Source organism: Taurulus bubalis, assembly GCF_910589615.1.
Source record: "Taurulus bubalis genome assembly, chromosome: 3".
Lineage (NCBI taxonomy): Eukaryota > Metazoa > Chordata > Actinopteri > Perciformes > Cottidae > Taurulus > Taurulus bubalis.
Window position 1 is genome coordinate 41986878 of NC_136591.1, and position 22661 is coordinate 42009538.

Here is a 22661-nt window from a genome sequence, read left to right on the forward strand (position 1 = left end):
GGTCCTGAAGGCTCTTCATCACTATCCGTGGTCCTGAAGGCTCTTCATCACTGTCCGTGGTCCTGAAGGCTCTTCATCACTGTCCCTGGACCTGAAGTCCCTTCATCACTGTCCGTGGTCCTGAAGTCCCTTCATCACTGTCCGTGGTCCTGAAGTCCCTTCATCACTGTCCGTGGTCTTGAAGGCTCTTCATCACTGTCCGTGGTGCTACAGTATCTTGATCACTGTCCGTGGTCCTGAATCGTTTCATCGCTGTCCGTGGTCCTGAAGTCCCTTCATCACTGTCCGTGGTCCTGAAGTCCCTTCATCACTGTCCCTGGACCTGAAGTCCCTTCATCACTGTCCCTGGACCTGAAGTCCCTTCATCACTGTCCCTGGACCTGAAGTCCCTTCATCACTGTCCCTGGACCTGAAGTCTCTTCATCACTGTCCCTGGACCTGAAGGCTCTTCATCACTGTCCGTGGTCCTGAAGTCCCTTCATTACTGTCCGTGGTGCTACAGTATCTTGATCACTGTCCGTGGTCCTGAATTGTTTCATCGCTGTCCGTGGTCCTGAAGTCTCTGAATTGACTCATCCATCCATTTATTGATGTTGTCTGTCTTCACTTCGTTCTCTGAAGGCTGCGTTATGAAGGTAATGTATTATTGTTCATTATCAGCCCACCCCACACACACAGACACACACACACTGCTCTGCACCATTTTCACACTCCATTACTCCTCATTGTTTACAGGTCGTGTTCATTTGCCCGTGCGCTTATTAATTCACATATTTACTGCCGTTCTTGTTGATTCATGCTTTCATAACGACGTGTTTACTCACGTCTTTGTAATACAGAGGCGTGCTTTTTTCTAAACATTTTAATTAATCTTTTAACGGTTTGGATTATAAGTCAGTTAATGATGTTCTAGGAATTAAAAAATGAGACTTCAGTCCAAGATACCAACTGCACGTTTTTCACCGTCTTCCTTTTGCTGTTTACTCTCCAAAAAAAGAGGCAAACATACTTCTAAAGAAAAGACTAACCAAGCAGTAAATTATTATTTTTGTCATCATGCACCAGCGTGAAATCTTCACACCGCGTGTCACTTCACAGGCGGAGGACGTGTGAAGCCGGCCGCGTCCCACTCGGCTCATTATAAATAAACAGCGCTGAGGCGGCATCGCTACACTCCGTGTGATTCACGTGAGACGACGCAACAGCTGTTGGGGTCAGAGGTCAGATATTCTCCGGCTCGTTAGAATAACAGGAACGTGCAGTTCCATCCTCCATGAGCGTGAAGCAGGCTGCTGGTCACGTGACGCCCAGACCACTCTCTCTTTTTCTCCTCCTCTTTTAACGCTGTTTCATCAGGAATCAGCTGATGATACAACTTAGTGCAAACATTAAAAACATGTAGAAGTTTAGCCCAAAGACCAAAGGGATGCCGGACTTTTATGAGAGATACCGATATAGATATATATGATTTCTTAAAACCCCTCAAACCCGTCGGGGGTCTAGACCTCTTATCCCTGTTTCAGTCAACGTAGGAACCCCAAAATGAATTCCAATACTTGTGTTTATTGCATGTATTTGTTCAGCAAAGTCTTGGGAAAATAATGTATAACCCTAACCCATAATCCTATTTATTGTTTGAGTTGTGTTTAAAGGTTGTACATCAGGATTATATATTATTATTGCCCTGATTTTTATGTTTAATTTGATACCTAACATGTTTTTTTTGGAGGGGGAGGGATTTATACCATGATTTTTTCTTGATTTTCCTGATATCAAGGGTTTAACAAGATATTTTGATCATAACTATAAACATCCAGCATTATCGAAAAGGACTCGAGAACTCCAGAGTTTAAAAGTATTGTTCTGTGTCTTAACAACATCCCACAGACTAAAAGTGCACTTTTTTATAAAGATTAAGATCTAAAGGATCGAAATCTGAAACAATAAACACAACTCAGGAAAGCATTGGCATGTTATGAAGCATATTCAGTCAAAAATGGAAAAATGACCGATTTTGTGTCAGTATCACTTCAAAGAAAGTCACAAGGCAACGCCTCCTGATTGTTGTCTCGCTTTGTGTTGGTCCTTCTGAACCGAAGCCGGAACGGGAACGCGGAGGTCGACGCACAGAACGACTCCGCTGAGCCTTCTGGGTCTTTTTATTTTTAACCTCGTCACATTTCACGTCGGGGAAACAACGGCGCCGTGTGAAGGTCAGCGAATGAAGCGCTCACAGAGCGGCAGGCGTCACGGGGAAGAAGATTATGACAGCTGACAGATGTTTGAGTCATCATCGCAGTCGACCTACAGAGGGCAACACACGCACACACACACACACACACACACACACACACACACACACACACACACACACATACAATGCACACAAACAAACACACATGCCATCATGTCTGGGAGGATTTCCCCCTCTGATGGGTCTGACAGCTGTGTGTGTGTGTGTGTGTGTGTGTGTGTGTGTGTGTGTGTGTGTGTGTGTGTGTGTGTGTGTGTGTGTGTGTGTGCATTGTAAACATACATGTGTTCACAAAGGTCACATTGTGGGGACTTGCCTTCCTTATGAGGACATAATGCTCGTCTCCGTCACGTAAATCATGACATTGTGATGAATAAAGTTCTCCAGACTTTCACGGTTTCTCTCATAATATGATGTTTTTTAAAAGTCTATAAAGAGGGTTAAAGTTAGGTTAAGGGAACGTTCATGTTCAGGTTTTAGGCTTAGGTTAAGTTTTAGTTGTGGTGTGCTTACCAACAGCCAGGTTGGCGATGAAGAAGTTGGTGACAGTGCGGAGCGTCTTGAAGCGGTAGATGACGTAGATGACCAGAGAATTACCCAGAACCCCCAGCACGATGATGGTGCTGTAGGCCAAGATCAACACCACCTGCAGACGACAACAACAACAACAACTTTACTGGATACTTAAACTACTCCTTGAATCTTGTGTATGATCGATATTTAATCATTCATGATTTATGTGTTGATGATGTAAAGACAAGTGAAACGGATGAAAGAGGGAAGAAGGAAGGAAGCATGTGGAAACATGAATTCAAGTTTAAAAAAAATAATTACAAGTATTTGTCTGAAGATTTACTTCATTATACTTTTTTGTATTACTATTTGCACTATTTTTATTTATTGTATTATTAATTTGGTATTGTCTGATAGCTAACTTGCTAGTGTACATATTTGTAATATCAAACATATGACCAGTTTAAAAATATTATGAATAAAACTATGCACTAAACTACGTCACTAATCTAAGTCACTAAACTACTTCACTAATCTAAGTCACTAAACTACGTCACTAAACTACGTCACTAAACTACATCACTAAACTACATCACTAAACTACATCGCTAAACTACGTCACTAAACTACGTCACTAAACTACATCACTAAACTACATCACTAAACTACGCCACTAAACTACATCGCTAAACTACGTCACTAAACTACGTCACTAAACAACATCACTAATCTAAGTCACTAAACAACGTCACTAAACTACATCACTAAACTACGTCACTAAACTACATCACTAAACTACGTCACTAAACTACATCACTAAACTACGTCACTAAACTAAGTCACTAAACTAAGTCACTAAACTACTTCACTAAACTACTTCACTAAACTACGTCACTAAACTACATCACTAAACTAAGGCACTAAACTAAGTTACTAAACTAAGTCACTAAACTACTTCACTAAACTACGCCACTAAACTACATCACTAAACTAAGTCACTAAACTAAGTCACTAAACTACGCCACTAAACTACTTCACTAAACTAAGTCACTAAACTACATCACTAAACTACATCACTAAACTACGTCACTAAACTAAGTCACTAATCTAAGTCACTAAACTACTTCACTAAACTACGTCACTTAACTACGCCACTAAACTACTTCACTAAACTAAGTCACTAAACTAAGTCACTTAACTACTTCACTAAACTACGTCACTTAACTACGCCACTAAACTACATCACTAAACTAAGTCACTAAACTACATCACTAAACTACATCACTAAACTAAGTCACTAAATTAAGTCACTAAACTACATCACTAAACTAAGTCACTAAACTAAGTCACTAAACTACATCACTAAAGTAAGTCACTGAACTAAGTCACTAAACTAAGTCCCTAAACTAAGTCACTAAATTAAGTCACTAAACTACATCACTAAACTAAGTCACTAAACTAAATCACTAAACTAAGTCACTAAACTACGTCACTCAACTACTTCACTAAACTACTTCACTAAACTGAATCACTAAACTACTTCACTAAACTACTTCACTAAACTACATCACTAAACTACATCACCAAACTACATCACTAAACTGCTTCACTAAACTACTTCACTAAACTAAGTCACTGTTGCTTTCCTTTGGATAGATACGTCCTTTTGATTCATGAGTAAATATGAGATATCGATCATAACGCGTTACCTGCACGCTCAGCAGCTTGATGGGGTCCTCCTGAAAGTTCACTCCCTCGAACACCAGCGTGGGCAGCGCCGGGGCGTCGGCGTCCGGGCCGTAGTCGTGGTAGACGCCCGGCGTGGCGTTGGCTGCGCTGAAGGCCTCCATGTCTGCTCACATGTGCTCAGCCGGCGGCGCCATGGCACAGACTGTGGGGGACAAAGGACAGACGGAGACTCAGGTAAACGACAGGTGAGACGACAAGCAGAGGAGATTTTGTCTCCTTTAAAGCTGCAGTAACCTGATTACTTTGGCCACTAGGGGGCAGGAAACCACACGATTGTCGACTCTCGGAGTGTTATTTAAAGGGATGGTTCACCCCAAAATCCTAAACACGTGTTCTTCCTTTGTTTGGGTGAGTGACGTCAGCCTTCTCTAGAATAAAACGGGGAAACTCAACAGCAACGTCTCTTTCCAGGAAGCCAAAAAAGACCTTGTTGGGCAGCTTCCTGTCGGGACTATTTTCTGTCTACCGGCCAACCGCATCACGGCGCCGGAGGAGGACGACGTTAATGTGGGCGGAGCGGTCCCTTTGGATCCAAACACATCGGACTCACATTCATCATTTAGCCGCTAAACGCTCCACCTGCTCAGCAGCTGGTCTCCATAGGAGTCTCCTTGGGAATCCTTTGGGCAGAAAGGACGTAACTCCACTCGTGTAGTTTCACTTGTTTCAGAGCGCTGGGAGCTCGTCTTTGGTGTCCAGCACACAAACAGCAGATTAACACGGGTAATCGGCCGCAGCAGGAAGTGGATGAGTGTATTGTGTTTCACATGCGGGTTACACGCAGTAAGCTGGATGAACACGAACGTGGACTCACTCACACGTCAGAGGGGTTTCGCTTTGTGGCCCAAAAAATCAGGTCACAATCACAAATGTTAAACTGGGTTATTATTAATCTCTTAAACTTGTAAAAAACAAAGGGATTGTGTGAATAAATGAGTTCAGATTACTTCTAAAAGTAGATCATCATCGGAAAAACACCCAAAATATCTCTGAACCAAAGCAGAATCCCAAATATATCTCAGAAAAGAGACTTTCTGTATGAAAACTGACCAAATCAGCTCAGACTACATCCGTGGTTTATGTGACTCGATACTATTTAAATATGCGTGCATTACATATGACGTTCAATGGACAGCAAGTTGTGTAAATAATGACAAACTGTGTGTGATGTCTGAATGTAAAAGTTCATATCTGACAGTTTGAAACCAGCAATCAGCGTTTCAATCGGACAAGGTTTCATTTTTGTATCAAAATCTTCTCATATTTGCCGGCAACAGATATGAGATATGAAGCCGTTTGTGGAATAGAAACGATCTGATTTCTGCAGTGAATCTCCAGAAAAAACTATAAAACAATAAAACAGGTTGTAGCAGAATCTAAATAAACCTGATTAAATCCTCCAGCTGATTGTCTGAGCAGCAGCTGCTGGAGGAGCTCCGCGTCGCCCTCCAGCCGCTCGGTGACCCTTCAGCCCGGGTGAAGCCGAGCAGCAGATGGTGACGGTACTGGGCGGCTCCCAGGCGGCTCCCAGGCGGCTCCCAGGCGGCTCCCAGGCGGCTCCCAGGCGGCTCCCAGGCGGCTCCCAGGCGGCTCCCAGGCGGCTCCTAGGCGGCTCCCAGTCCCTGGGAACGGCCCTCAAGCTGCAGGAATATTCCTGCAGGAACTAAAACGAAAACCTTTTCTCCGGCTCGGATCGATCCAGACCGATGTGGGCGGAGACAAAGCCTCAGCGGGTATTTTGGGCGTCTCAGGTGAGAACGCCCACCGGCAGAACGTTCCTTTACTGGGTCGTGACTAAGCTTTTGTTTTAGAATGATAGGAAGATATGAAGCATAACAACGGGAGTTTTAACCTGGCCCTTCAAAATAAAAGACTAAACCCACAAAAGGAGGTTCACACACTTCTGGTTGCAAAAGACGAACTCAACAAAAGCAACCAACCAAGATAGCGAGGGCCAAAACGTCAAACTACAGACGTGGTCCACAAACCAACTCTCCCAGTGACTCTCCCAGTACGACCACTTCACTTTGTTGTGATCCACTTCTGGAACACATGTCTGAACCCAGCTGTCCGTCACACTACAGAGACTCACACTCTAACGGTGCGGCTCACAGGTGGGAGAATGTCACACCAGCTGTGGCTCAGCTTGTTCACACACACACACACACACACACACACACACACACACACACACACACACACACACACACACACACACACACACACACACACACACACACAGCTGTGACCTCTCTGTTTCACAGCTATGTGATGAAGGCCGGTCGACTGGCCTCAAGGGAAAATCCAGGCCTCACTCAGACATTAGCACAGGAATACACACACACACACACACACACACACACACACACACACACACACACACACACACCAGTGAGCTGATTCACTGATCAAGTTGCCTGAAGCCGTTGACGGTGCAGCTCACCCTCGTCAGTGATGAAGAAGAGCAGCACGATGCAGCGAGGCGGTTTAATAATAACGCTCATATTTCACGACAGAGCGGAGACAAGAGAACGTGCACTCCAACACGTGCACTCCAACACGTGCACTCCAACACGTGCACTCCAACACGTCCCCAAACAGAATCACTGGAGCCGTATTTTATTCTGTCAGGATGGAAGACGTATGAGCTGGGTTTTTGTTTACCTTTTTCTACTTTTTCTTTACTATTCGTGACATATTTATAATATTTGTTTTGATGTTCTTTGCTGCTGCTGTAATCCCGTAACTTCCCCCGCTGCGGGATGAAAGAAGGATTATCTTATCTTATCTTTGCAAGGTTGGAAATAAATGCATGATATTAGTTGGATTCAAGTTCATGAAAGAACATTAAAAAAAACATTTAAAAAAACATATGTATATGTATCAGTAATCAGGGATTCATCTGATAACTCAGAATAAAACTTAAAGGTGAGGATGAAGTGAAACGTTGTGTTTATTAAAATAATACAAAATACCTACGTGTATCTTTCAGGACCTTCGCCTCCTGACTGGAAAATAATGTATGAAGTTATGTTTATGAAGAATGTCAATAATCAAGCTTTAGGGCCATATCTCTATCTCTTTCCACTTGGAAAGAGATAGGACAATGGTGCCTCATTATACAGAGAGCTGAGATTGTTCTGCAACATGAAATGTACCACATGGGTATGTATCTCATATGCAAGTGCCTTTAAAGGGTGAATTTAAGAAAGTATGTAAAATGGAGAAAAAGGCCACACTTTCATTTCTCAGAATGCTCATCAAGCGGCTTCGTTGACGTTCAGCGCGTCTCTGGCAGGACGGCCGCTCCTCGATGAGCCAAGCATTAAATGAAAGAGCAAACCGAGTGGAAAGCGAGTCACACAGGTTCTGCAGCTGTTTGCGTGACCCATGCCCGGAGGTCAAAGAAGCCCCGCCCCCTCGGCTCTTTCCCTTTGAGGCTTCAGAACAAAGCACGAAGAGTCCAGAATTCTTTTCAACTCCGGATGATCCTGCAGGTTGAAAGCCGGCCGTCCTCCAGCGGCCCCGGGGGTTCGATGCTCAAATGGTCTGAATGCAAAGTGTGTGGATGTTTTTGGGGAGTTCTGCAGTCGAAAAGGACCTGAGAGACGATGTCATGCTGCGATCTCTGGGATCAAACTAACCGACTTCCTGTTGTGTGTCTGAAGCTGGTGGCGACTCATTAACCGTCCGGATGACTTTCTGATCGGCGCTTCATTCTTTGTCTCATTAACTGGATCGCCGGCTCGCTGCCGAGGCTCATGGGTAAAATGGAGCTGACACCAAGCAGACTGTGATGCAACAGCTCAGACATCGAGAGGCTTTCACCTGACGTCTCACTTTAATGCAGCGAGATCTGTAGTGATGTATTGGGATGTGTAGTGATTTGTTGTGATCTATAGTGATTGTTGGTGATCTATATAGATATATAGTGATCCAAAGTGATCTATAGTGATGTATTGTGATCTATAGGGATGTGTAGTGATCTATAGTGATTTGTTGTGATCTATAGTGATTTATTGTGATCTATAGTGAGTTGTTGGTGATCCATAGAGATGTATAGTGATCCAAAGTGATCTATAGTGATCCAAAGTGATATATAGTGATGTATTGTGATCCATAGTGATACATTGTGATATGTAGTGATTTATTGTGATACATAGTGATCTATTGTGATACATAGTGATCCAACATGATCTACAGTGATATGTATATATATATTGATACAAAGTGATCTATAGTGATCCATAGTGATATATAGTTATCCAAAGTGATCTATAGTGATGATATTTTGTGATTTATTGTGATACATAGTCATATATAGTGATCTATTGTGATACATAGTGATCCAACGTTATCTACAGTGATATATATTGATACAAAGTGATCCATAGTGATACATAATTATTCAAAATGATCTATAGTGATCCATAGTGATATTTTGTGATTTATTGTGATACATAGTGATATATGTGATCTAGAGTGATACAAAGTGATCTATAGTGATCCATAGTGATATATAATGATCCAAAGTGATCTATAGCCAGAGGGAGTCACCACCTCCTCACCAGGTTGAGACTCGTAGTTTGAGCATCTCTCACTGAGGAAGTCTCTGATGAGGAAATTCTCCAGCTTCTAGTCTGCAAAGGATACGTTTAGTTTAGTTAATGCCTCTCGTGTGAATATTCATGTTCTGTGATTAATAACTGATGAAACGCTCCATTGTATTATTTGCTATGATGAATGATGCTGCAGACAAAGCACGGACACCAACAGCAGAAACATACTAGTGGAGCTTTTTGAAATCCTGCTAAAATCTCTCATGAATCAGTCGGCCTCATATGAAAATGATGCGCTGTGATTGGTAGATTATCCATGAAATCATTTCCTATAGCGTGCACGTGAACATGAAACGCCTCACAGAGCTTTAGGAAGGAACAACCGAAGGCCGGCGTTCCTCCTCCTGGTAATCCAGAACGTTATATGAACCCGAACGACCATCTTTACCTCAACGGCAGAACTTCTAACTGAGTTGTTTCCTGTAAAGACAGAAGTTTATTTTTGAAAAGACTGCAGGCCAGTAGAAATGAACGCCTGTTGCTGGATTTTGTTTTGTAGGAAAACGCACAAAAAAGAAGAGTAGCTTTTGGTAGGACGTCATGCGAAGAGAGGTTACGTCTAATCATCACGTGACATCACATCCTTTAGTTGAGCAAAAGAACATCAGAGTCCGCTTCATGCTGAGCTTCAGACAGAAACATCACCTCTCAACCCCTGACCTGTGTTCATACAAGTAGTTTCACCTATGTTGTCCATAATGTTGCTGCTTCTTCTGGGTTTCTCCCTCCAATAAAAGACGCCTGTGGTTTCTCAGAGATGGAAATGGATGAATCCCTGTATGGAAGCCGTTTAGCGCCACGGTGAGCAGCGGACATGCGGCCCGGCGTCAGGAAGTGGAGCAAGGAGAAAGGAGTCAGACCGAGGCGACAACCGCTCCGTCGCCCCGAGGCGCTTTGACACAGGAAGTCACGCCGCTGCGGGGCGTTCACTGCCGGCCGGGAGATGAGACGCTCCGAGTCAAATCAAAGAAGCAGGTCAGCGACACATTTAAGGTCGGCTTTACGAACTGTAACCCGGGGAAGGTCGAGAAGGAAAGCAGAGAAACGTTTTCTTCACTTTTACCGCCGCTGTCTTCTGTGATCTTGGAAGCGCGTTGACAGGGACTTAAAGATGGCCGGTTTGGAAGAAGAAAAGCTTTTCAGAAAAGTCTGCTTGTTTGTTCGAACTCAAGGATTCAAAGAACGTCTTTCGGTGACACTTTATTGTCTTTTGAGGTTTAGAAAAAGAAAAGTCTTTCTACCTGACAATTAAAAATCAACCTCAAATGTGTATCTTTTAGACCCAAAGGCAGTGCAGAGGTGTTGTAAATGTAATCAGGGAGCAGACCAGGGGTCCCTGAAGGCAGCACGCCAAGAGTCTCTGAATGATACTTCTGCTGGAATAATAAACCAGTTAAACCTAAACTCGGCCCAACAACCAGCAGGCGGAGGCTTTACCTGCTCCACTGCTCTCTTAAGCCTCCGTGTTTCAATTATTAACACAAATTCGACAGCGGAGAGAAAGAGAGAGATGCAATATTTACAACTGCGTGTGAGGGTTCATCCTCTGAGGCCAAGATGAGCTGCACAGCTCCCCAGCAGGGTCCACGTTGCGTAATGGTGAAACCGGTTGAGCTCTGTGTGAGTCGTAGCAACTCTGGTTGCCATGAACTCCACAGCCTCCTCTAGGTCCCAATTTAGGTTTTACAGCTCTGAATTGTTGTTGCAGCATTACGGATATGTTCCTCCGGAGGGGGCGGAGCCACAACGTAAACACCTACAGTTGGATGTAGTTTCCAATGAGGAGGAAACAGAGAGGTGGTGGAGGAGGGAGGGTGGGGAGTGGAGGGAGGGAGGGGAGGGAGCGTTGAAACCAGCAAGACAAAGAAATCTGGAGCTCCCAGACGGGTGAAAAGTGGAGCAGCAGCCGTCAGCTTTCCAGCAAATCCCAGCAGAACATTAAACTTTCAAAAGTGACATTCCTGCGCTGATTAAGAATTGATCGAACACGAGATTTCACATCACTCGTTAGTTTGTCAGCAGCGCCGCCCTGGAAGGTTTCTGTCATGACCGAAAAGGCAAAAACGATGATTTCAATCAAAAAACAGACTAATTATTGTCCCCGTTTCTGATTCGTGACTCAAAGGTTTCCCGCCGCCTCATAACTTGAGGATCACGTTCTCGATATCGGTGATTTCAAATGCCAGCGTCGGTTGAATGTCAGAAAGCAGCTGCGTGTGGGCGAGAAGAAACAATAACAGATACAGCTGGAATGAAGCTTATTATGGGTGACATTTTCGTGTGGAGGAAAAAAATATATTTTCTTTTTACGTTTGTAACCCTTAGGTGTCTGACAGCATTTTCACAAAAACATATTTTTTATAAAAGGTGTTTTACAAGAGTTTACATGGTAGAAAACAAGGAAGTGAACAGGAGAGGTAGTTATGGATTGCTTATTTGATTATTTATTAAATGTGGAGTTCCACAGGGGTCAGCATTGGGTCCTCTGTGTTTTACTTTTCAGTGTGCATCACATTATATGTTTACATTCTAAAGAACAAAGCATCACACACAGTGTTTCCTACATGAGGTTGGAGGGCATAGATATGAATGGTGATGACATGAAAGTCACCCACAAGAGAATAAAAGCAGGCGGCTTTGAATCTTTGCTTTTTCAGGAACTTTGAATCTCCGCTCGACTCTCGGAGCCTCGCGGTCTGAGGACTAGCGTCGGGCTGATGCCTGCAGACGGACAGACGAGCCTCTTTTATCTGCTCTGCCTCACTACGGAAATTCATTTCCACAAAAAAGCAAAATGAGCCTGATGGTTGGAAATGAAAACAGTCTCTTTGTACCGGTTATCAGACTTCTGAAGGATCAGCAGCTGGGACCAAAACGTCTGAAGCTCAGTCTTCAACACATTGCAGAGCTGACTGATGAAGACGACCCCTGATCGCACTGCGATACAATGCGTGGTTACATAACATGAACGGAGTCCACGCTGCCGCCGCTCACGGGACCCGGAGAACGCTCTCCTGGGTCAACGTGTCTGTTTGACTCCTGCAACCACCCAGAACTCTTCCCTCTGCAGATGCTGTCGCTCTTAATGCTAAATGACTTCCAGAGCAGTCGCTCGGGGCGTCTGCTAATGACGATGACAATGATGATGATGAAGTAGCGTGAAAGCACAGCGTGTGTCATACTGACGGGGGCCTGGAATGAGGCTGGACTCGTCCACCATATTGTTTTGGGCCTTCAGAGAGCGTTTTCTTGGCGTAAAGAGAGATTCAGCAGACATTGAAACCCCGTGCACACGGAGGACGCTCGCTAGAGGAGCCGACCGGCGAGCTCGTCCCCGGTGGTTTGAGCAGAAAGAGACGGCTTTGCTTTCGGGTTTCCTGTGAAGAGTTTCTGTGAAGCGCGACGCTCCGTGTCTCCAAACCGGAGGGCGCTCAGCGGACACGTTCCAGCGCCGCCTTCGCTCTGCCGGCGCCGCCCCAAACGAGGACAGAAATAGAGGTGCTGCAAGTGACAGCGAAGTGAGAAAATGGAGTGATGAATAAATGAGTGCATGGTGATGTGTAGCTAAATGGAGAGAGAGAGAGAGAATGCATTAGAGAGGAGAGCGAGCGGCAGAGAGAGTGACTGTGTACAAGAGGATGCCAGTAAATACGACAGCATGTCTAACGTTTGAAGGATTTAGTCGACACTGATTCATCCGCTCTGCCAAAAAATCTGTGTTGGGTTTCAGTCGCTGAACTCTGGAGGCCTGAAGGCTCCAACCTCTAAAGCGCTGGTATTAATGCTGGTCTGACACTTCAGGACCCATAAGAAGATATATATATATATATATATATATATATATATATATATATATATATATATATATATATATATATATATATAACAACTTGAGTGAGCGTCGCTTCGGGCTGAAGACGGGAGCTGAAGGAAGGCGATGAAAGGCAGATTATATAATTCAACCCATGAGGAATCCAGGAGCCCTCAGACTGTGGCCCTCAGGCTGTGGCCCTCAGGCTGTGGCCCTCAGACTGTGGCCCTCAGACTGTGGCCCTCAGGCTGTGGCCCTCAGACTGTGGCCCTCAGACTGTGGCCCTCAGGCTGTGGCCCTCAGACTGTGGCCCTCAGGCTGTGGCCCTCAGACTGTGGCCCTCAGACTGTGGCCCTCAGGCTGTGGCCCTCAGACTGTGGCCCCCCAGTAATGCAGTCTATTGGTTTCTTCTACATGGACACAAATAGTCTGTTTTTACTTTATCATATTTAAACAGACGCCCATTGGTGGGCGGGTCCAACTAACAGGAAGTTAGACCAGAAGACTGGTGTTTATGAACTGTTGGTGTTGACAAAAAAACCATCTCCAAAACATCCATCATGTGGTGCCTCCTTCACAGACTTCTTGAGGCCACGTTGATCCGGCACCGGTTGCTTCTGGTTCTCGGTCCAGACGGGACCTCCTATCATACTATAGGAAGTACACACTCATACTAGAGAAAGTACACACTCATACTAGAGGAAGTACACACTCATACTATAGGAAGTACACACTCATACTAAGGAAGTACACACTCATACTAGAGAAAGTACACACTCATACTAGAGAAAGTACACACTCATACTAGAGGAAGTACACACTCATACTAGAGGAAGTACACACTCATACTAGAGGAAGTACACACTCATACTAGAGAAAGTACACACTCATACTAGAGAAAGTACACACTCATACTAGAGGAAGTACACACTCATACTAGAGGAAGTACACACTCATACTAGAGGAAGTACACACTCATACTAGAGAAAGTACACACTCATACTAGAGGAAGTACACACTCATACTAGAGAAAGTACACACTCATACTAGAGAAAGTACACGCTCATACTAGAGGAAGTACACACTCATACTAGAGGAAGTACACACTCATACTAGAGGAAGTACACGCTCATACTAGAGAAAGTACACACTCATACTAGAGGAAGTACACACTCATACTAGAGGAAGTACACACTCATACTAGAGGAAGTACACACTCATACTAGAGGAAGTACACACTCATACTAGAGGAAGTACACACTCATACTAGAGGAAGTACACACTCATACTAGAGGAAGTACACACTCATACTAGAGAAAGTACACACTCATACTAGAGGAAGTACACACTCATACTAGAGGAAGTACACACTCATACTAGAGAAAGTACACACTCATACTAGAGAAAGTACACACTCATACTAGAGGAAGTACACACTCATACTAGAGGAAGTACACACTCATACTAGAGGAAGTACACACTCATACTAGAGGAAGTACACACTCATACTACATGAACACTAGAGAAAATACATTTAAAAAGTCCAGAAGGAAAATCAGTCAGACACCTGATGAAATAAAGGATGGAGGAGAAATGAAGCAAAACAAGGAGGGAGGGGGTAAAAAGTGTAAGGCAGGAGGAAATAAGGAAAGGAGATGAAGGGAGCAAGATAGGGAGGGAAAAGCAAGGAGCGCAGTGAAGAGGAAGAAACAAAGTAAGGAGGTAAGGAGAGAAGAAGGAAGAAGGGAGAAGGGAGAGGAAAGGAGGAGACAAGAGAGGAAGATGAAGGGGATGAGAGGGGAAGAGAAGAAGAATGATGCAAGGAGGGAAGGAAAGACGAAGACAGAACGGGAAGAGGGGAGGAGAGAAGGAGTGAGCAAAAAAGGTAGGAGAGAGGAAGAAGGAAGCAAGGAGGGAGAGGGAGGAAATAGCCAAGAAAGGAGAGAGGAAGAAGGAAAAAAAGGGAGAAAGGAGAGGAAGAAGGGCACAAGGAGGGAAGGACAGATGAAGAAAGAAGGGAAAGACAAGGTCATGAAATAAAGAGACGGAACAAAAACAAACTGTGAGCAGAAATACGCTCCACTTGTCTCCCTCTCTCTCTCCCTCTCTCCTTCTCTCTCTCTCCTCTCCTTCTCTCCTTCTCTCTCTCCTTCTCTCCTTCTCTCTTTCTCCTCTCCTTCTCTCCTTCTCTCTATCTCCATATCCTTCTCTTCTTCTCTCCTTCTCTCCCTCTCTCCTTCTCTCTCTCCTTCTCTCCCTCTCTCCTTCTCTCCCTCTCTCCTTCTCTCCTTCTCTCCCTCTCTCCTTCTCTCTCTCCCTCTCTCCCTCTCTCCCTCTCTCCTTCTCTCCTTCTCTCCCTCTCTCCTTCTCTCTCTCCTTCTCTCCCTCTCTCCTTCTCTCCCTCTCTCCTTCTCTCCCTCTCTCTCTCTCCTTCTCTCCCTCTCTCCTTCTCTCCCTCTCTCCTTCTCTCCCTCTCTCTCTCTCTCCTTCTCTCCCTCTCTCCCTCTCTCCCTCTCTCCCTCTCTCTCTCTCCTTCTCTCCCTCTCTCCTTCTCTCCCTCTCTCCTTCTCTCCTTCTCTCCCTCTCTCCTTCTCTCTCTCCCTCTCTCCCTCTCTCCCTCTCTCCTTCTCTCCTTCTCTCCCTCTCTCCTTCTCTCTCTCCTTCTCTCCCTCTCTCCTTCTCTCCCTCTCTCCTTCTCTCCCTCTCTCTCTCTCCTTCTCTCCCTCTCTCCTTCTCTCCCTCTCTCCTTCTCTCCCTCTCTCTCTCTCTCCTTCTCTCCCTCTCTCCCTCTCTCCCTCTCTCCCTCTCTCTCTCTCTCCTTCTCTCCCTCTCTCTCCCTCTCTCCCTCTCTCCCTCTCTCCCTCTCTCCCTCTCTCTCTCTCTCCTTCTCTCCCTCTCTCTCCCTCTCTCCCTCTCTCCCTCTCTCCCTCTCTCCTTCTCTCTCCCTTGTTGCTGTGAAGGTGAACATCGAGGACTTTCGTCCCACAATTATGTAACGCTCCAAATCTCATCACATCGATCGCCTGTGTGTTTGTTTAAAAGATATGCAAGTCAAAATGATGCTGTGTGTGTGTGTGTGTGTGTGTGTGTGTGTGTGTGTGTGTGTGTGTGTGTGTGTGTGTGTGTGTGTGTGTGTGTGTGTGTGTGTGTGTGTGTGTGTGTGTGCTCGGCTCTTTCCCAGTGAGCCCCACAGTGAGCCAGTAGGCTGTAAACTGGGCTGATTATCGACTGGAGCGAGTCCAGTGGCCATATGGCTCTTAGAGCAGTGTGTGTGTGTGTGTGTGTGTGTGTGTGTGTGTGTGTGTGGGGGGGGGGGGGGGGGGGGGGGGGGGGGGGGGGTAATGGGCCGTTGATAAGAAGATGGACGTGGTATTTTATGGCAGAATGTTCCAACCATGTCGGCTGTAATCTGGACAATAATGCTGGCTTTAATGAATTCCCCTGATAAGAGAGAGTACTACTGAGCGGCCAGAAGTACTTGGACTCTGTGGTCCAAGTACTTGGGTGTACTTTTGTTTCTGGTTAGTTCCCGTGGAGAGAAACCGTAACGCTGCAGCAAACAGCGATGTGTGTCTCGCTTTTCTCTCTGTGTACGTCCTCAAGTACGTCCTCTCAAGTACGTCCTAAAGTACGTCCTAAAGTACGTCCTCAAGTAGGTCCTCAAGTAGGTCCTCACAAGTACGTCCTCACAAGTACGTCCTCTCAAGTACGTCCTAAAGTACGTCCTCAAGTATGTCCTCACAAGTATGTCCTCACAAGTACATCCTCACAAGTACGTCCTCAAGTAGGTCCTCAAGTATGTCCTCACAAGTACGTCCTCAAGTAGGTCCTCAAGTATGTCCTCACAAGTACGTCCTCAAGTAGGTCCTCAAGTATGTCCTCACAAGTACGTCCTCACAAGTACGTCCTCGAGTACGTCCTCAAGTACGTCCTCAAATAGGTCCTCAAGTACGTCCTCAAGTACGTCCTAAAGTACGTCCTCAAGTAGGTCCTCAAGTAGGTCCTCACAAGTACGTCCTCACAAGTACGTCCTCACAAGTACGTCCTCTCAAGTACGTCCTAAAGTACGTCCTCAAGTATGTCCTCACAAGTACATCCTCACAAGTACGTCCTCAAGTAGGTCCTCAAGTATGTCCTCACAAGTACGTCCTCAAGTAGGTCCTCAAGTATGTCCTCACAAGTACGTCCTCAAGTAGGTCCTCAAGTATGTCCTCACAAGTACGTCCTCACAAGTACGTCATCGAGTACGTCCTCAAGTACGTCCTCAAATAGGTCCTCAAGTACGTCCTCAAGTACGTCCTCTAGTACGTCCTCTAGTACGTCCTCTAGTACGTCCTCACGTACGTCCTCTTGTACGTCCTCACGTACGTCCTCGAGTACGTCCTCGAGTACGTCCTCTAGTACGTCCTCAAGTACGTCCTCAAGTACATCCTCAAGTACGTCCTCTAGTACGTCCTCTAGTACGTCCTCTAGTACGTCCTCAAGTACGTCCTCTAGTACGTCCTCAAGTACGTCCTCTAGTACGTCCTCGAGTACGTCCTCAGGTACGTCCTCTAGTACGTCCTCTAGTACGTCCTCAAGTACGTCCTCTAGTACGTCCTCAAGTACGTCCTCTAGTACGTCCTCAAGTACGTCCTCTAGTACGTCCTCAAGTACGTCCTCAGGTACGTCCTCTGGTACGTCCTCTAGTACGTCCTCAAGTACGTCCTCTAGTACGTCCTCAAGTACGTCCTCAGGTACGTCCTCTGGTACGTCCTCTAGTACGTCCTCAGGTACGTCCTCAGGTACGTCCTCAAGTACGTCCTCAAGTACGTCCTCAGGTACGTCCTCTAGTACGTCCTCAAGTACGTCCTCAGGTACGTCCTCAGGTACGTCCTCAAGTACGTCCTCAAGTACGTCCTCTAGTACGTCCTCTAGTACGTCCTCAAGTACGTCCTCAGGTACGTCCTCAGGTACGTCCTCAAGTACGTCCTCAAGTACGTCCTCAGGTACGTCCTCTAGTACGTCCTCAAGTACGTCCTCAGGTACGTCCTCAGGTACGTCCTCAAGTACGTCCTCAAGTACGTCCTCAGGTACGTCCTCTAGTACGTCCTCAAGTACGTCCTCAAGTACGTCCTCAGGTACGTCCTCTGGTACGTCCTCTAGTACGTCCTCTAGTACGTCCTCGACTAATAGTTCAGCAGATCTTCTCCTTCTGTTGTTGCCTTTCACAATAAAAGCCCAAGACATATAATATTCGTACATCATGAAACCGTTACAGCCTTTTGGGTCTCCTCCTGCTACCGGCTTCTATATCCTTTCCAACTTTCTCCTTTCCTTTCAGGCCTCACCCATCTCTTCTCTACCTCCACCTCCTTTTCCTTCCTCTTCCTCTTGTTTTCAATAACTTCTTCTTTCCTTCCCCCTCAATTCCTCCCTCTCTTTTTTTACCTGCTCACTCTTCCTCAGTACCTCAACGTTCCTTTCCAGCCATCATTTCCTATCTCCTCCTTTCCTTCCCTTCCTTCTTCTTTTTCCACTTCTTCTTTCCTTCCTTATACATTTTTATCTCTACCTACTCCCTCTTCCTCCTGACGTTTTCTATAATTTCTCCTTTCCTTCCTAACCTTCTAAGATCCTTTTCCACCTCCTCTTTCCTTCCCTACCTCCCTCCCTACTTGCTCCTGTCTTTCTGCCTCCTCCTCATTTTGTCTTCTTCTTAAACTCCATCTGTCCTTCCCTAGCTCCCCAGCTGCACATGCATCCTTTCGCCCTTCCTTCAATAAAAATAAAAAATGTAAAAAAGAAGCCACTTTTGTCTTCTCCTCTTCACTTCCCATCCGAATGATTGACATGGTGTGTGTGTGTGTGTGTGTGTGTGTGTGTGTGTGTGTGTGTGTGTGTGTGTGTGTGTGTGTGTATGTGTGTGTGTGTGTGTGTGTGTGTGTGTGTGTGTGTGTGTCATCATGGTAATCTCATTAAAAGAGAGAGAAAATTAATCGTGAATCCTGGTGTGTGTGTGTGTGTGTGTGTGTGTGTGTGTGTGTGTGTGTGTGTGTGTGTGTGTGTGTGTGTGTGTGTGTGTGTGTGTGTGTGTGTGCTGGTGTTTATTCAACAACACACACACACACACCGTCACAGTAAACTGCGCTGGCTGCCGAGGCCTCGGCACAGCGGGCGGCTCGAGGCCTTTTGTGGATGCGTGTAAACCGAGACACGAGTTGCTTTCAAGCGTCCACTCACACTGCGCTCTGATTGGCTGGTATTTAAGGTTGAACACTAAAGTGTCTCTTCACGCTTTTTGTGCTTAACAGCAGGAACATTTTGTGTGTTTAGCGAAATTATCAGATGAGACAAAATCTCACAAACACCGTTATTAAAAAGTTTCTTGTGTATGATGAATATTACACTTAATATTGTTGTAGTTTTTGTTGTGATTTGTCCTCATTATTTCAATAATAAAATATATATATATATATATATATATATTAATTGAGATACATTAACATTATACATAAATACAAACGTTAGGGTTGTTAGACAACAATAAAGTAAAAAACTTACAAAGGGAAAAATAATAAAACAAACAGAATTAATGAAATACATTTTTGATATATATCAACAATTGTTGAGACAAGCACAGTTCCCTGAACCTAGAGCTGCACAGCATGTATACATGTGAATGGATGTTGAATGAAAACAAATTAGTACAAAGCAGTACAATTGCTGATGAAATTACGGCTGAAAAAGCGCAAAGCGTCCGAGGAGCCGCCGCCGACATCCGTCACACCGATGGTGACCGATCGGTGCCAGATTCAGTGGATCAATCAGTCAGGTGATCAATCAGAGTCAGAGGATCAATGAGTCAGATAATCAATCAGAGTCAGAGGATCAATGAGTCAGATAATCAATCAGAGGATCCCTCTAAACGTGTCGTGCCGACGTGCTGATGAATGACTTTCATATCAATGATTTCAGTGTTTTAGTTGAAATATAGTTTTCTGATCCTTATTGCAATCATTTTTCTTCATAAAAATAGGTGTTTTCTTTACGTAGAGTTGCTCTGTTTTTCACATAAAATTAGTAGGTTTGTTGAGTAAAAGATGTACATTGTTTTAACGTAAAAATATTTGTTATAAAAAATTATGTTAGTAACAAACTAAGTATGTTTATTGAGTAAAATAAGTATGTTCGTTACGCAACATTAGCATGTTTGTTAAGTAACATTAGTATGTGTGTTACATAACATTACGTAACATTAGTATGTGTTTACCTAACATTAGTATGTTTTTACCTAACATTAGTCTTTTTATTACGAAACATTAGTATGTTTGTTACCTAACATTAGTCTTTTTATTATGTAACGTTAGTATGTTTGTTACGCAACATTACGTAACATTAGTATGTTTGTTATGTAACATTACGTAACATTAGTATGTTTGTTACGTAACATTAGTATGCTTGTTATGCAACATTACGTAACATTAGTATGTTTGTTACGTAACATTACATATACATATATACATATACGTAACATTAGTATGTTTGTTATGTAACATTGCGCAACATTAGTATGTTTGTTATGTAATATTAGTATGTTTGTTATGTAACATTACGTAACATTAGTATGTTTGTTACGTAACATTAGTATGTTTGTTATGTAACATTACGTAACATTAGTATGTTTGTTACGTAACATTAGTATGTTTGTTACGTAACATTAGTATGTTTGCTACGTAACAATAGTATGTTTGTTATGTAACATTACGTAACATTAGTATGTTTGTTACGTAACATTAGTATGTTTGTTATGTAACATTAGGTAACATTAGTATGTTTGTTATGTAACATTAGTATGTTTGTTATGTAACATTACGTAACATTAGTATGTTTGTTACGTAACATTAGTATGTTTGTTACGTAACATTAGTATGCTTGTTATGTAACATTACGTAACATTAGTATGTTTGTTACGTAACATTAGTATGTTTGTTACGTAACATTAGTATGCTTGTTATGTAACATTACGTAACATTAGTATGTTTGTTACGTAACATTACATATACATATATACATATATACGTAACATTAGTATGTTTGTTATGTAACATTACGTAACATTAGTATGTTTGTTATGTAACATTACGTAACATTAGTATGTTTGTTGCGTAACATTACATATACATATATACATACACGTAACATTAGTATGTTTGTTATGCAACATTACGTAACATTAGTATGTTTGTTATGCAACATTACGTAACATTAGTATGTTTGTGTCCTCGGTGTTCCCCGGGGTCTCCTACCGACCGAGGACACGCTGGAGGGATTATATCTCCCGGCTGGCCTTGGAACGCCTCGGGATCCCCCAGAATGAGCTGGAAAGTGTTGCGGGTGAGAGGGAAGCCTGGGTCGGCCTGATGAACCTGCTGCCACCGCGACCCGACCCCGGATAAGCGGCTGACAATGGATGGATGGATGGATGGATGGATAGTATGTTTGTTATGTAACATTTCGTAACATTAGTATGTTTGTTACGTAACAGTAGTATGTTTGTTATGTAACATTACGTAACATTAGTATGTTTGTTACGTAACATTAGTATGTTTGTTATGTAACATTAGGTAACATTAGTATGTTTGTTACGTAACATTAGTATGTTTGTTACGTAACAGTAGTATGTTTGTTATGTAACATTACGTAACATTAGTATGTTTGTTACGTAACATTAGTATGTTTGTTATGTAACATTAGGTAACATTAGTATGTTTGTTACGTAACATTAGTATGTTTGTTATGTAACATTACGTAACATTAGTATGTTTGTTACGTAACATTAGTATGTTTGTTATGTAACATTACGTAACATTAGTATGTTTGCTACGTAACATTAGTATGTTTGTTATGTAACATTAGTATGTTTGTTATGTAACATTAGTATGTTTGTTATGTAACATTAGTATGTTTGTTACGTAACATTAGTATGTTTGTTATGTAACATTACGTAACATTAGTATGTTTGTTACGTAACATTAGTATGTTTGTTATGTAACATTACGTAACATTAGTATGTTTGTTACGTAACATTAGTATGTTTGTTATGTAACATTACGTAACATTAGCATGTTTGTTATGTAACATTACGTAACATTAGTATGTTTGTTATGTAACATTACATATACATATACGTAACATTAGTATGTTTGTTATGTAACATTAGTATGTTTGTTACGTAACATTAGTATGTTTGTTATGTAACATTAGTATGTTTGTTATGTAATATTAGTATGTTTGTTACGTAACATTAGTATGTTTGTTATGTAACATTACGTAACAGTAGTATGTTTCTTACGTAACATTAGTATGTTTGCTACGTAACATTAGTATGTTTGTTACGTAACATTACGTAACATTAGTATGTTTGTTACGTAACATTAGTATGTTTGTTATGTAACATTAGGTAACATTAGTATGTTTGTTACGTAACATTAGTATGTTTGTTACGTAACAGTAGTATGTTTGTTATGTAACATTACGTAACATTAGTATGTTTGTTATGTAACATTAGTATGTTTGTTATGTAACATTAGTATGTTTGTTATGTAACATTAGTATGTTTGTTACGTAACATTAGTATGTTTGTTATGTAACATTACGTAACATTAGTATGTTTGTTACGTAACATTAGTATGTTTGTTATGTAACATTACGTAACATTAGTATGTTTGTTACG

General features: G+C 43.2%; 1 protein-coding gene across 1 annotated transcript in view; it reads right to left on the reverse strand.

The window, feature by feature from the left end:
- The window catches only part of npy2rl (neuropeptide Y receptor Y2, like), a gene marked incomplete at its 3' end in the record, with an annotated part of 35416 nt that overhangs the window by 9485 nt on the left and 3270 nt on the right, over positions 1–22661 (reverse strand). The window contains exons 2-3 of the mRNA XM_079214839.1: positions 4477–4658; positions 2768–2900 (exon numbers count right to left, since the gene is read on the reverse strand). Of these exons, the coding sequence (XP_079070965.1) occupies positions 2768–2900; positions 4477–4617 (274 nt within the window). The 5' untranslated portion in view covers positions 4618–4658. The remainder of the gene's footprint in view (positions 1–2767; positions 2901–4476; positions 4659–22661) is intronic.